Consider the following 16,440-nt stretch of genomic DNA (forward strand, 5'->3'; position numbering starts at 1 on the left):
GAATGGGAGAGAGGGGCAGAGGAAGAGAGAGAGAATCTTAAGAAGCAGGCTACCCACTCAATGCAGAGCCTGACACAGGGCTCGATCCCACAACCCTGGGAATTGTGATCTGAGCCGAAATCAAGAGTCAGATGCTCAACCCACTGAGCCACCCAGGCGCCCCTCTGATTTTATTTTTAATCTACCATATTTCTGCAGAATATTGCTGCAGGGTCAGTAATGCTTTCATTCTAGAATCTCATCACTTGAAATTTCTCTTCCCCCCACCCTTCAATTACAGCTTTCTAAGGCATGTGACTCACCGCAATGTATCTCCTGCTACAGGTTGAACAGACTGCTTGAAATAGGAAGACAGCAAAGGTCTAGAATCTGAAATGAGGCCTTTAAAAGGCTGGAGGGCAAAAATAAATCCAGGGACACTAATTGGTCTTCAAAGACTGAAAGGACTCTGCTTGATGGTGTCTGTTTAAAACTCCTTCCTTGGCAATAGTTACTACTTTTGAGGAGTTAGTTATTTTTGTTCAGTGCAAGAGCTAGATTTTAGGAACGAAGTCATTTTGGCCAGAATGCATATCCAGTACTTGAAGGAAGACAAGTGGGTAAAACTGAAGTAAAAGTCCTGATAAATAATTCATAGTTTTATCTTTTAGGGTGCTTAATTTACTGTAAAACATGTGGAGTTCCCCCATAAATGAAAAAAGGAATAGACAGATGGCTGGTTATTAGCCTCAGTAAATACTGTTTCACTATAATAATCTCAACAGACATATTTATATCTATGCTAGGCAGAGATGAACGAGCTGGTTCTCTCTTACAAGTCCCTGCTTAGAAGTAACCTTATGAGGTTATTTTGGAGATCAAGTGAGGTAACTAATGGGACGGTGGTTTGTAAACTGTAAAGCACTGTTTCTTTTGTCCAGAACACCTAATATGTAATGTGAATGTCAGAAATAGTACATCCACATACTCGTCGATACTTGGTATTGTCAGTCTTTTTCATTTTACCCATTCCAGCAGAAATGAAGCAAAATTGCTCGGAGGTTTTAATTCACATTTCCCTGGTGATCCAGCATCCTTCCATTTGCCATTTCTATATCTTTTTCTATGTGAAGTGTCTATTCAAATCTTTTGCCCATTAAAAAAAAATGGGTTGTCGTAAGTTGTAATAGTTCTTTATATTTTCTAGAAATGAATCCTGTGTCAGATATATTTGTTTCGAATATTTTCTCGTATTTTGTGAATTGACATTTTGTTTTTTAATGGAGTTTTCTGAACAGCAAAAGTTTTGTGATTACACTACTTTATTAATTTATTTTCTTTTATGATTCTTGCATTTTGTAGTCTATTATAAAAATCTCTGCTTGCCTCAAGATCACAAAGATGTTTTCATGCAGAAATTTCACAGTATCAGATTTTACATTTAGGTCTCTGACACATTTAACTTTTGAGTAGTGTGATATCAATAATTTTTTAAAAAATTCCTATAAGGATATCCAGCTGTTCCAGCACCACTGTTTGAAGAGACTTTCATTTTCCTGGGGTACCTGGGTGGCTCAGTCAGTTAAGCATTTGACTTTTGATTTCAGCTCAGGTCATGGTCTCACGGTTGTGAGATCGAGTCCTGTGTTGGGCTCAGCACGGGGTATGGAGCCTGCTTGGGATTCTCTCTCTGTCCCTCCTCCACTCATGCATGCACTCTCTCTGAATAAATAAATAATTTTTTCTGTAAAAGAGAAAAGACTTTTCATTTCTCTATTGGCATTTTTGTCAACACAGGCTACCCGTGCGCACACAGGCTTCACTATTCTGTTCTAGTGAGCTTTGTGTGTTTATCTTTGCATCAATACAACACCGTCTTGATGAACATTTGTTTGATGTAAGTCTTGAAGTTAGGGAGTATAAGTCCTCTAATTTTGTTGCTGTTCTTTTAAAAATCATGGTTATTCTAAATTGTTTGTATTTTCATATGAATTTTAAACTTAGCTTAACAACTTCTATGAAAAATCTTACTGGGATTTTTACTTGGACTGCAGTGGAATTATAGATCAATTTGGGAAGATTTGCCATTTTAATAATATTGCGTCTTCCAATTCATAACTACAGTCTATCACTCTCTGTATTTAGGTCTCTAATATCCCACAACAGTGCGTGACAATGATTTCAGTGAAGAGGTCCTGCGTGTCTTTTTTATTCCTAAGTAGTCCATGTTTTTTGGCATCATTATAATTTTTTTAAGTTCGTTTTCCAGTTTTTGCTAGTGCTAGTATGTAAAAATTAGCTTTTATATAATAATCCTTTATCCTGTGATCCTGCTAAATTCACTATTCATTCTAGTAGTTTTTTTTAGATTCTTTATAATTTTTATATAAACAATCAAGTCACCTATAGAGACAGTGTTACATCTTCCTTTTTAAAACATTTTTAATTTTTTTAAAAATTTACATCTAAGTTTGTTAGCATATAGTTTAACAATGATTTCAGGAGTAGATTCCTTAATCTCCCTTACCCATTTAGCCCATCCCCACTCCCACAACTCCTCCAGTAACCCTCTGTTTGTTCTCCATATTTAAGAGTCTTTTATGTTTTGTCCCCCTCCCTGTTTTTATATTATTTTTGCTTCCTTTCCCTTGTGTTCATCTGTTGTGTGTCTTAAAGTCCTCGTATGAGTGAAGTCATATGATATTTGTCTTTCTCTAATTTTGCTTAGCATAATACCCTCTAGTTCCATCCACATAGTTGCAAATGGCAAGAATTCATTCTTTTTGAGTGCCGAGTAATATTCCATCACACACACACACACACACACACACACACACATCTTATTTATCCAATCATCCATCAATGGACATTTGGGCTCTTTCCATACTTTGGCTATTGTTGATAGTGCTGCTATAAACATTGGGGTGCATGTGCTGCTTCAAAACAGCATACCTGTATCCCTTGGATAAATACCTAGTAGTGTTAATTGCTGGGTCATAGGGTAGTTCTATTTTTAATTTTTTGAGGAACCTCCATACTGTTTTCCAGAGTGGCTGCACCAGTTTGCATTCCCACCAGCAGTGCAAAGGAGTTCCTCTTTCTCCACATCCTTGCCAACATCTGTTGTTGCCTGAGTTGTTAATGTTAGCCATTCAGAGAGGTCTGAGGTGGTATCTCATTGTGGTTTTGATTTGTATTTCCCTGATATTGAGTGGTGTTGACCATTTTTTCATGTGTCTGTTACCCATCTGTCTGGATGTCTTGTTTGGAAAAGTGTGTATTCATGTCTTTTGCCCATTTCTTCACTGGATTATTTGGATTGTGGGTGTTGAGTTTGATAAGTTCTTTATAGATTTTGGATACTAACCCTTTATCGGATATGTCATTTGCAAATATCTTCTCCCATTCTGTCGGTTGCCTTTTAGTTTTGCTGATTGTTTCCTTTGCTGTGCAGAAGCTTTTTATTTTGATGAGGTCCCAATAGTTCATTTTTGCTTTCGTTTCCCTTGCCTCTGGAGACGTGTTGAGTAAGAAGTTGCTGCAGCCAAGATCAAAGAGGTTTTTTCCTGCTTTCTCCTCGAGCATTTTGATGACTTCCTGTCTTACATTTAGGTCTTTCATCCATTTTGAGTTTATGTATGATGTAAGAAAGTGGTCCAGGTTCATTCTTCTGTATGTCGCCGTCCAGTTTTCCCAGCACCACTTGCTGAAGAGACTGTCTTTATTCCATTGGATATTCTTTCCTGCTTTGTCAAAGATTAGTTGGCCATACATTTGTGTGTCCATTTATGGGTTCTCTATTCTGTTCCATTGATCTGAGTGTCTGTTTTTGTGCCATACATTTTCCTTTCTCATCTTTGTGCCGTTTATCCTGTTTGTCCCTTTGTTGAACTGGCTAGATTCTCTAGCACAATGTTGAACAGAAGTGGTGAGAGCAGGCATTCTGTCCTTGTTTCCAGTATTATGAGAGTATGCTTAAGATTTCTCTGTTAGGTATGATATTAGCTTTTGGTTATCCTCAGAAGTCTATTACTAATTTGAAGAAGTTCTCCTCTATTTATAGCTTCCTGAGAAAATTTTTTATGGAGAAGCATTGAGTTCTGTCAAATGCTTTCTCTGCGTTTACTAAGCTGATGATTATATTATTTTGTTCCTTATTCTCCTGATGTAATGAATTATACTGGTTGGTTTCTTAATATCAATCCAACCTTGCATTCCTGGGATGAGCACTACTTTATCATGATGGCTTTTTTTTTTTTAATATTTATTTTTGAGAGCGAGAGAGCGTGTGAGTGCACGCACGCAGGGGTGGGGCAGAGAGGGAGACATAGAATCTGAAGCAGGCTCCAGGCAATGAGCTGTCAGCACAGAGATGGATGCAGGGTTTGAACTCATGAACCACAAGATCATGACCTGAGCCGAAGCTGGGATGCTCAACTGACTGAGCCATCCAGGTGCCCCACTTTATCATGATGTCTTAACTCTAATGATGTATATACACACATATATTCCCTAATATATTTAAATTATTCCTAGCATGTGTGTGTGTGTGTGTGTGTGTGTGTGTATGCATCTGTATCCACAAGGAATATAGCCTTCCAATTTTCATTCTCATAATCTTTGTCAGGTTCATAAAGGGTATTTTGGTGTTAAAAAATAAGTTACAAAAGACCCCCACCTCTTATGTTTCCTGAAAGAATGTGGGTAATATTTGTGTTATTTTATGCTTGAATATTTGATAGAATTCACAAGTAAAACTACCTGGGCATGGCTTTCTAGGTATTTACCCAAAAGAAATGAAGCAAATGTGTACACAGCAATTTTTTAGTGGCTGTGTATGTACAAACACACCTTAATTTGTAATAGCTAAAACTGGAAACAATCCAAGTGCCCCTCAACACAGGAATGGATAAACGAATTGTGATATAAAGGTACACTGCGAAAATAAACTCAAAATGGATAAAGGACCTGAATGTGAGACAGGAAACCATCAAAACCCTAGAGAAGAAAACAGGAAAAGACCTCTCTGACCTCAGCTGCAGCAATTTCTTACTTGACACACCCCCAAAGGCCAGGGAATTAAAAGCAAAAATGAACTATTGGGACCTCATGAAGATAAAAAGCTTCTGCACAGCAAAGGAAACAATCAACAAAACTAAAAGGCAACCAACGGAACGGGAAAAGATATTTGCAAATGACACATCGGACAAAGGGCTAGTATCCAAAATCTATAAAGAGCTCACCAAACTCCACACCCAAAAAACAAATAATCCAGTGAAGAAACAGGCAGAAAACATGAATAGACACTTCTCTAAAGAACACATCCAAATGGTCAACAGGCACATGAAAAGATGCTCAACGTCACTCCTCATCAGGGAAATACAAATCAAAACCACACTCAGATCTATCACCTCACGCCAGTCAGAGTGGCCAAAATGAACAAATCAGGAGATTATAGATGCTGGAGAGGATGTGGAGAAATGGAAACCCTCTTGCACTGTTGGTGGGAATGCAAACTGGTGCAGCCACTCTGGAAAACAGTGTGGAGGTTCCTCAAAAAATTAAAAATAGACCTACCCTATGACCCAGCAATAGCACTGCTAGGAATTTACCCAAGGGATACAGGAGTTCTGATGCATAGGGGCACTTGTACCCCAATGTTTATAGCAGCACTTTCAGCAACAGCCAAATTATGGAAAGAGCCTAACTGTCCATCAACTGATGAATGGATAAAGAAATTGTGGTTTATATACACAATGGAGTACTACGTGGCAATGAGACAGAATGAAATATGGCCCTTTGTAGCAACGTGGATGGAACTGGAGAGTGTGATGCTAAGTGAAATAAGTCATACAGAGAAAGACAGATACCATATGTTTTCACTCTTATGTGGATCCTGAGAAGCTTAAAAGAAACCCATGGGGGAGGGGAAGGAAAAAAAAAAAGAGGTTAGAGTGGGAGAGAGCCAAAGCATAAGAGACTCTTAAAAACTGAGAACAAACTGAGGGTTGATGAGGGGTGGGAGGGAGGGGGGGGGATGGGTATTGAGGAGGGCACCTTTTGGGACGAGCACTGGGTGTTGTATGGAAACCAATTTGACAATAAATTTCATATATTAAAAAAAATAAAGGTACACTGAATTACTACTTAGCAATAAAAAGGAACAACTAAAGATCCATGTAACAACATGGATAAATCTCAAAAGTATTACATTGATTGAAAGAAGCCAGGAAAAAAAGTAAACACTATAATGATTCTACTCAAGTAATCTTCTAGAAAATGAAAACTAATATAGTGATAGAAATATTGTTGGTAGTTCCTGAGGAATGAGATAGAGGGAAGGATGGATTATAAAGGGGCATGAGGAAACTTAATACATATTGACAGTGACTGTACTTCAATTACCCTCCAAAAATTATCGAAAATGAGTAGTATCAGTGATATTTGGGTCAGTATCAAGTGGTCTAACCTATGAAGAATAGAAGGAAAGCAGAGATGGAATGGGGCAAAAAAAAAAAAACTTGAAGAAATATTGGTAATTTTGTTGTGCTGGATCAAAAATAGAAACAAATAGAATCAGAAAGTAAATGAAGCCTAAACAAAGAAAAACACACCTAGGAATATTGTAGTCAAACTGCTGAAAGCCAAAGAAAAAAGTCATAAAACTGTCAGAAGCCCAAATAGCCAAAACAATCTTCCAAACAAAGTGAAAGGTGAACAAAGTCAAAGGTCTCATGCTTCCTGATTTCAAAACATATTATTATAAAGCTACAATAATTAAAAGTGTGGTACTGGCATAAAGATAGATGTATAGACCAATGGAATAGAATACAACCCTCATGTATATGATTTAATGATTTTTCAGCATAGATGCTCAGACCATTCAATGGGGGAATGGCCAGTCTTTTTTTTTTTTTTTTTCTTCAGGTGTATGACATAGTTATTCAATAAGTTTTTTTTAATATGAAATTTATTGTCAAATTGGTTTCCATACAACACCCAGTGCTCATCCCAACAGGTGCCCTCCTCAATGCCCATCACCCACTTTCCCCTCCCTCCCACCCCCCATCAACCCTCAGTTTGTTCTCAGTTTTTAAGAGTCTCTTATGCTTTGGCTCTCTCCCACTCTAACCTCTTTTTTTTTTTTTTTTCCTTCCCCTCCCCCATGGGTTTCTTTTAAGCTTCTCAGGATCCACATAAGAGTGAAAACATATGGTATCTGTCTTTCTCTGTATGACTTATTTCACTTAGCATCACACTCTCCAGTTCCATCCATGTTGCTACAAAGGGCCATATTTCATTCTTTCTCACTGTCAAGTAGTATTCCACTGTGTACATAAACCACATCTTCTTTATCCATACATCAGTTGATGGACAGTTAGGCTCTTTCCATAATTTGGCTGTTGTTGAAAGTGCTGCTATAAACACTGGGGTACAAGTGCCCCTATGCATCAGAACTCCTGTATCCCTTGGGTAAATTCCTAGCAGTGCTATTGCTGGGTCATAGGGTAGGTCTATTTTTAATTTTTTGAGGAACCTCCACACTGTTTTCCAGAGTGGCTGCACCAGTTTGCATTCCCACCAACAGTGCAAGAGGGTTTCCATTTCTCCACATCCTCTCCAGCATCTATAGTCTCCTGATTTATTCATTTTAGCCACTCTGACTGGCGTGAGATGATATCTCAGTGTGGTTTTGACTTGTATTTCCCTGATGAGGAGTGACGTTGAGCATCTTTTCATGTGCCTGCTGGCCATCTGGATGTCTTCTTTAGAGAAGTGTCTATTCATGTTTTCTGCCCATTTCTTCACTGGATTATTTATTTTTGGGGTGTGGAGAAAGCCATTTATGAAAAGCCCACAGCTAATAATCATCCTCAGTGGGCGAAAAACTGAGAACTTTCCCCCTGAGATCACGAACATGACAGGTATATCCACTCTCACCGCTGTTGTTTAACATAGTGTTGGAAGTGCTAGCATCAGCCATCAGACAACAAAAGGAAATCAAAGGCATCAAAATTGGCAAAGATGAAGTCAAGCTTTCACTTTTTGCAGATGACATGATATTATACATGGAAAACCCAATAGACTCCACCAAAAGTCTGCTAGAACTGATACATAAATTCATCAAAGTCGCAGGATACAAAATCAATGTACAGAAATCAGTTACATTCTTATACACTAATAATGAAGCAACAGAAAGACAAATAAAGAAACTGATCCCATTCAAAATTGCACCAAGAAGCATAAAATACCTAGGGATAAATATAACCAAAGATATAAAAGATCTGTATGTTGAAAACTATAGCAAGCTTATGAAGGAAATTGAAGAAGATAGAAAGAAATGGAAAAACATTCCATGCTCATGGATTGGAAGAATAAATATTGTCAAAATGTCAATACTACCCAAAGCAATATACACATTCAATGCAATCCCATTCAAAATTGCACCAGCATTCTTCTCGAAGCTAGAACAAGCAATCCTAAAATTTGTATGGAACCACAAAAGACCCCAAATAGCCAAAGTAATTTTGAAGAAGAAGACCAAAGCAGCAGGCATCACAATCCCAGACTTTAGTCTCTACTACAAAGCTGTAATCATCAAGACAGCGTGGTATTGGTACAAAAACAGACACATCAACCAAGGGAATAGAATAGAGACTCCAGAATAGGACCCACAAATGTATGGGCAACTAATCTTCGACAAAGCAGGAAAGAATATCCAATGGAAAAAAGACAATCTCTTTAACACATGGTGCTGGGAGAACTGGACAGCAACATGCAGAAGAATGAAACTAGACCACTTTCTTACACCATTCACAAAAATAAACTCAAAACGGATAAAGGACCTGAATGTGAGACAGGAAACCATCAAAACCCTAGAGGACAAAGCTGGAAAAAACCTCTCTGACATCAGCTGCAGCAATTTCTCACTTGACACATCTCCAAAGGCAAGGGAATTAAAAGCAAAAATGAACTATTGGGACCTCATGAGGATAAAAGCTTCTGCACTGCAAAGGAAACAATCAACAAAGGCAACCAATGGAATGGGAAAAGATATTTGCAAATGACATATCAGACAAAGGGATAGTATCCGAAATCTATAAAGAACTCACCAAACTCCACACCCGAAAAACAAATAATCCAGTGAAGTCTTTTTATCTAATGGTGCTGGGAAAATTGGATGTCTGTATGCAAAGAAATGAAGTTGGATCTTTACCTTAGATCATATGTAAAAAATTAACAAAAAAATGATCAAAGACCTAAACATAAGACCTAAATCTATAAACTCTGAGAAGAAAATGTAAGAGGAAAAGCTTCCTGACACTGGATTTGGCAATGATTTTTTTATATAGACACCAAAAAGCACAGGCAACAAAAGTAAAAATAGATACATTGGACTACATCAAAGTATAAAACTTCTTGGCATCAAAGGACACAATCAACAGAGTGAAAGGTAATCTACAGAATGGGGGAAATATCTGTAAATCATGTATTTGGTAAGGGGTTAATATCGAGAATATACAAAGAACTTCTACAACCCAATAACAACAACAAACCAACCAGATTAAAAACAAAATGGACAGAGGCCTACAAAGACATTTCTCCAAAGATATTCAAATAGCCACCAAGACGTGAAAAGATGCTGAACATCACTAATCATTATGGAAGGGAAGTGCAAATAAAAACACAGTGAGATACCACCTCATAGACATTAGGATGGCTACTATCAAAAAACCCAGAAAATAACAAATATTGGCAAGGATATGGAGAAACCGTAACCCTTGTGTACTGTTGTAAAATGGTGCAGCCACTATGAAAAACAGTATGGCAGTTTCTCAAAAGATAGAAAATATAATCACCAGAGGACCCAGCAATTCTATGTCTGGGTGTACCCCAAAATAATTGAAAGCTGAGTCTTTGAAGAGTATTTGCACACCCATGTACAGAGCCCCATTATCCAAAATAGCCAAATGGTGGAAGCAATCAAGGTGTCTATTTAGGGGGAAATAAACAAAATGTGGCATATACAGGCAATGAAGTATTATTCAGCCATAAAAAGGATGGTAATTCTGACATATGCTATAAAATCGATGAAATTTGAAGACATTATTCTAAGTGAAAAAAGCCACTTACAAAAAGACAAATACCATATGATTCCATTTATATGAGTTACCTAGAGAATTCAAACTCATACAGACAATAGAAAGAAGATTGTCAGGGAGTAGGGGAAAGGGGAAACGGGAAATTTTTAGTGGGTGGAGAGTTTCAGTTTTGCAAGATGAAAAGAGTTCTGGAGATTGGCTGTATAACAGTGTGGAAGAAAGTACTCTGCATTACTGAACTGTACACTTAAAAATAGCTGAGATGGTAAATTTTATGTTATGTGTATTTCACAATTTTTTTTAAAAAGGAGAAAAAAAACATTCAGAGGAATAAAGATACATAGCACATAGGATTCTATGAATAAAAATAACATCTGACCTCTCATCAGAAACAATGAATGGCAGAAGACTATAGAATGACATACTTTAAAATGCCAAAAGAAAATAACACTATCATTCCAGAATGTTATATCCAGCAAAAATATCTCAGAAATGAAGGCTAAATACAGATCTTTCCAGATAAATGAAAACTGGGAGAACATGTCAAAAGGGGACTTATATGGTAAGAAATGGCAAAGGAAGCACTTTTGGCTGAAGAGTGAAAACCAGGTGAAAACCTCACTAGACAATGTTTAATACTTGCCTCCAACACTCACATATTTTAAGGAACTTAGGGGGAAAATTATGCAGATAACTCCTATTTCTGCTGCGCTTCCTTCATTCCTGAAGATTTAGTTTCCTTTTGGTACTATTTTGCTTCAGCCTGAAGAACTTCCTTATCACTTCTTTAAATCTGATCTCTTGGAAATGCTCTTATTTTTCTTTCCTCTGAGAATCTCTTGATTTTGTTTTCATTCCTAAAGAATAATTTTGCAGGATATAAACGTGGGGGTTCATGGTTTTTTCCTTTCCCTTAATTTCAAATGCATTTTCCTTCATCACATGAAATATCGTTTTTTAATTTTAAATTTGTGTCTGATAATTCCAACATCTGGGTTATGTTGGAGTTGGCATCAGTGCTTTCCCTTGAGAACCAGTTACCCATTGCCGGTTCTCTGTATGCTGAGAAATTTTGGATTATATACTTAATGTTGTGATATTATGCTGTGTGGACTCTGGGTTCTGTTATAATCCTCTGGAGAACGTGGAGGTTTTTGTTTTGCAGGCAACCTACGTGGTTAGATTCAGGCTGCCAAGTTCTGTGTCTCCTTCTGTGTGTCAGAGTGCAAATCTCAGTGTAGTTCTCAAAACCTCTGCTGTGCTGGTGTGGTCTGTCCAACATCCATGCAGCTCACAGTGAGCCTGAGACTTGTGCAGTTTCACACCCAGAATTAGGAAATCTCTTCTCCAACTGTCTTCACTCTGGGTACTCTACTCCTTTCCAGCCCCCAAAGGGCTCCTTTTCTGGTTCCTCTACCAAGAAATATGGGGTTTCCATTAGAGTTTCAGCTGTGCACTCCGCTGTGCTGCTGGGCGAGCAGGCCCGCCTTCAGGGAAATTCCATGAGATACAGAAATTCATCTCTGTGTAGCTGCAGCTCCAAATTTTTCTCCCCTTTATAATTTGCCTCATTTTATTTTTCTAGACTCAAAACAATGACAGGGTAATTGTATTTTGTCCACAGTGTTCAGTTGTGACCAGTGGGAGGGAGTGTTTCTGCCACCACACAGGAACTGGAACCTCTCAGTTATTTTCCAGAGTTTCTAGCTCTCTCCTGAATCTCACCATCTCTTCACTCAGGATCCAGTCCCTCCTCCCCTACCCCCACATATTATAGCAATTAACACACATATTTTAATGTCTTTGTATGCTGCTAGCTCCTTGGAAGAGTCAAATCTCTCAGTTTCTGCCTGCTTTTTGATTGCTCTTCAGTGCTTGAACAGTTGCTTTTTTATATTGTGTTTGGAGTTTATAATTGTTACAGTATGTTTAATTTTTTTTTAATGTTTATTTATTTTTGAGACAGAGAAAGACAGAGAGTGAATGGCGGAGGGTCAGAGAGAGGGAGACACAGAATCCAAAGCAGGCTCCAGGCTCTGAGCCGTCAGCACAGAGCCCGATGCAGGGCTCGAACTCACAGAGTGTGAGATCATGACCTGAGCCAAAGTCGGATGCTTAACCATCTGAGCCACCCAGGTGCCCCACAGTATGTTTAGTATCATGCAAACTACTCCAACACTTCCAGAAACTATATGGTGTTTCTGGACCAAAGAAAGCTTCCTTCCCACCCTCCATCACTTGGGAATTCTGCAAACATTGTTTGAACTTATTTTTTCCCAAAGTCTCCAAGATCCTGCTCATCACTCTCTTGCTCCCACACCCACACAAGTGAAAGCAGCGACACAGAGAAAAGCCCGCAGTAAAGCTGCCTCCCCAGCTGCTGCCAGACAAGTCTGGTCTCCCCTATTATGTTGACTCTCTATAAGAAATTTATTTTGGTATTTTTTATGTACCTACTATATACCTTTGGTATTGTCTTCACAAAGTGCAGAAATATATTAATATAAATATCCATAATATGAAGCAGAGAGTTCCAAATGCTGTGTGAGAGAGAATAAAAAAATGCTGTGGGAATGCAGGGAAGAAATAAATTTCATCTAGGAAAATTAACAGAGGTTTTACAGAGGAGGAGGAGGTGCAGAGAGTGGGCCACAACTGCTAATTCAAGCAGAGACATTTCTATATCTGTTGCTCTAGCAGCACCATCGGAGTGGGGGTGGTGGCAGTTGTCAATATTAGATAAAGCCTTCTACTTGAAATGTGATCTACAGACATGCTGCACTGGCATCATCAGGTGTTCAGCAGAAAGGCAGGATCTCAGGACCCCCTCCAGGCCCACTGAATCAGCATTTCAACCAGATCCCCAGGTATTTCATATGCACTTTGAGAGGCATTAAGAGAAAGTACACTGTCTCTCGACAGAACTATGATTTGAAGACCTCCCCCTCTCTAACCTCAGGCAATCACACGTGCAGGAGAGGGGGATGCAGCACAAGGAGAAGAAACGTTAATATGTACTGAGGACGCACTACTTAGGGTGTATGTGTTCTGTCATTTTATGCTCATCAGTAAACCTCAGAATTAATTACTTCCATCCCGCAGATAAGGAAATGGAAGCTTAGGAGGTTAAAGAATTAGATCACAAGGAAAGTAGCAGAACTGAATTTGGACCCATATCTGATGGACTCCAAAGCCTGTGATCTGCTTCTGGTCACACCCCACTGCCTGTCTCGGGTGTGTGATTCAGGAGAATCAGTGCTATTTACAGCACTGCCGCTAACTAGTTCAGTGATCTTGGCTAATTCGTCCTTTTTTTTTTAAAGAACTCAGCTCCTTATGTCTAAGTTGATCGTGTTTGAACTACTAAAAGGTCACAAATGAATGAATCCTGAAACAAATGAAAATGGGCATTTGAGACAACCTTAAGACCGAGTTCGGGGAGCCTCTGTTGTGTGATGGTAAATGACTCAGAGACCCAGAAGCAGAATCGTGCAGTGTAGAGTCTAGGACCAGAAACAAGCAGACCTGGTTTCTAGCCCTACCTCTGTCACTTCTTAGTTGTGAACCTCATTTTTTTCATCTATGAGGTGGGGAGAAGGGAGCTAGACTGGCTACCTCTCAGTGCCTTTGATTGGGTCACGTGAGATTATACATGAAAATGTTCCATGGCGTGATACATAGTTCTCTAATTGCCTTAATTTTTGTTAACACGAATTAGGTATTTCTAAATTAATTAAGAAATGTGATTTGTAGCCTGCTGGCCATGGTAGTAACTGGGAACAAGCTCTGGCAAAGTCCATCATTTCTGTGCTTTTGCTTACCCTAGCAATGGGAATAAAAGGTAATAAAAATATCTACAGGCTCCGCACCTGTGAGAGAGATTGGTGCCAGAAATACAAAGACCATTATTCTCGAGCAGGAAGTCCTTGCTCTAGAACTTCCTGTGATGATGAGATGCTTCCTTATCTGTGCTGTTCAGTACAGCAGCCAATTAGCCACATGTGGCTACTGAGCACTTGAAATGTGGCTAGTGCAACTGAGAACTTACTTTTAAATTTTATTTCATTTGAATCCATTCACATTTAAATCACCACATATGGATAGTGACTACCATGCAGAACAGTGCAGCTCTAGAGCAAAAGTGAGATATGGATCTGTTCAGTAGTGTAAGATTTTATAGCTATATTCTTTTTTTCAAATATAATTTATTGTCAAGTTGGGTAACATACAGTGTGTACAGTGTGCTCTTGGTTTTGGGGGTAGATTCCTGTGATTTGCTGCTTATGTACAAAACCCAGTGCTCATCCCAACAAGTGCCCTCCTCAATGCCCGTCACCCATTTTCCCCTCTCCCCCCACCCAACAACTCTCAGTTTGTTCTCTGTATTTAAGAGTCTCTTACAGTTTGCCTCCCTCCCTCTCTGTTTACAACTATTTTTTCCCCTTCCCTTCCCCCATGGTCTTCTATTAAGTTTCTCAAGATCCACATATGAGTAAACACATATGATATCTATCTTTCTCTGACTGACTCCTTTCGCTTAGGAAAATACCCTCCAGTTACATCCATGTTGCTGCAAATGTCAGGATTTCATTCTTTCTTATTGCCAAGTAGTACTCCATTGTATATATAAACCACATCTTCTTTATCCATTCATCAGTTGATGGACATTTAGGCTCTTTCCATAATTTGGCTATTGTTGAAAGCATTGATTTATAGATATATTCTTTTTTTTAAATTTTTTTTATTTTTTTCAACGTTTTTTATTTATTTTTGGGACAGAGAGAGACAGAGCATGAACGGGGGAGGGGCAGAGAGAGAGGGAGACACAGAATCAGAAACAGGCTCCAGGCTCCGAGCCATCAGCCCAGAGCCTGACGCGGGGCTCAAACTCACGAACCGTGAGATCGTGACCTGGCTGAAGTCGGATGCTTAACCGACTGCACCACCCAGGCGCCCCTATAGATATATTCTTAATGCCAGCAAATAAATTGATTTTTTTCCTAATTCTGAAACTCTAGCCCCTAGTGCCTTTTTTCCTTCAAATTAAACAAAACATTTTTATAGCATCGTTTTTGATCATGGGTTCCAGAGGAACCCAATTATCACTGTATAGCAGTAAAATGTGAAGGTTACCTAAGCAAAAGAAGGATGCTCTGTTAATAAATACGTCTGTTCACCTGAGAAGAGAAAACATTTCACTCCCCTGTCTTTAAAATTAAAAACTGTAGGATGGAAAGCGACTAGGTCCTGTGAGTGGGTGCTTGCCCCACCGCTGCTTACAGCAGTCTCCTACCTTGCATTTTCCGCTCTCCGGCTTATGCACTGGTGCAAGTAGAGATACTCCTGAGGCGCACTGGTGGACAAGGTGGGCTGCATGTGGTTGGACACAGGGGGTTCAAAGGTGAACAAGGTTGGCTGGCTGGAGTGCGATGGGGCTGAGGACTTGCGTTCTCGAAGAAGGTGCTGACTGGAGCTGCTGAGCTCAGCTGGAGAAGAGCGGGGGCCGTGACTGGCAGAGGACATGTTTCTCAGGGAGTCTGTGAAACAAGAGAAGGAGCTCTGTGACTGAAAAGGGGAAGAAAAGTGGCCTTATCCCAAAGTGGGATGTCAGAGGAAGAAGAGATATTAAGAGCAGAGGCAATGATCCAGCAGCAGCCTTCTCTCCCCCTCACACACCTGCTCCTTCTCTGTCTGCCTGAGTGAAAGACTGTGGCCTCCTGGTGGAAACGGAGATGGCCTGTCCCTCGGCACTGCTCCTGGAGTCGTCTGGAGTCCGCTCCCTGTCACAACCCTGATGGTGATGGCCCTGCTCCCAGGAGGTGTGGCTGCCCATGGCTCAGGACTGTGACTCTGGCCCTTCTCCAGAGGGAGGGCAGCAAGTGCCACTGCCCTCCTCCTCTTTGGAGGCTCCTGCTGTCATCACCTCTGTCAAAGCTAAGGCTGGCTTTGTTAAATGAGCTTTGCTTCCTGAAGACCCATTGATTCAGACCCTGGACTGTACCTTATTGTGTAAATGATAAAAGCAGAAATGTACTTGCAGCAGACCGTCCCATGGAAGACTGGTCCCAGCTCCTCCTGCCTGCCCTTCCAAGTCCTCTGAGGGCAACGATGTTCCCCGTTCCCCAACTCTTGTGCCCACCACTCTGTGTCAATTGGTCTTTTTTCTCTTAATTCTCATCTTAAACTCCCCTCTGTTGTGCTAGAAAAGCAGCAAGGTATTAAAGATAGATCATAGCTGAGAGTACTACCCTCCCAGCCAAGGGCATTACTCATTTGGCTGGTTCTCCAAGCCTAGTCCAAGTTCCTGAGCGTAACACATAAGGCCTTTCACAGTCTGACCTACTTCCTGCTTCTCTCC

General features: G+C 39.7%; 1 protein-coding gene across 1 annotated transcript in view; it reads right to left on the bottom strand.

The window, feature by feature from the left end:
* The window catches only part of GAB2 (GRB2 associated binding protein 2), a 189,193-nt gene that overhangs the window by 14,800 nt on the left and 157,953 nt on the right, over positions 1-16,440 (bottom strand). The window contains exon 3 of the mRNA XM_060605512.3: positions 15,376-15,619. Coding sequence (XP_060461495.1) covers positions 15,376-15,619 — 244 coding nt within the window. The remainder of the gene's footprint in view (positions 1-15,375; positions 15,620-16,440) is intronic.

The sequence above is a fragment of the Panthera onca genome, chromosome D1 (assembly GCF_046562875.1).
Source record: "Panthera onca isolate mPanOnc1 chromosome D1, mPanOnc1 haplotype 2, whole genome shotgun sequence".
In the NCBI taxonomy this organism is placed as follows: Eukaryota; Metazoa; Chordata; class Mammalia; order Carnivora; family Felidae; genus Panthera; species Panthera onca.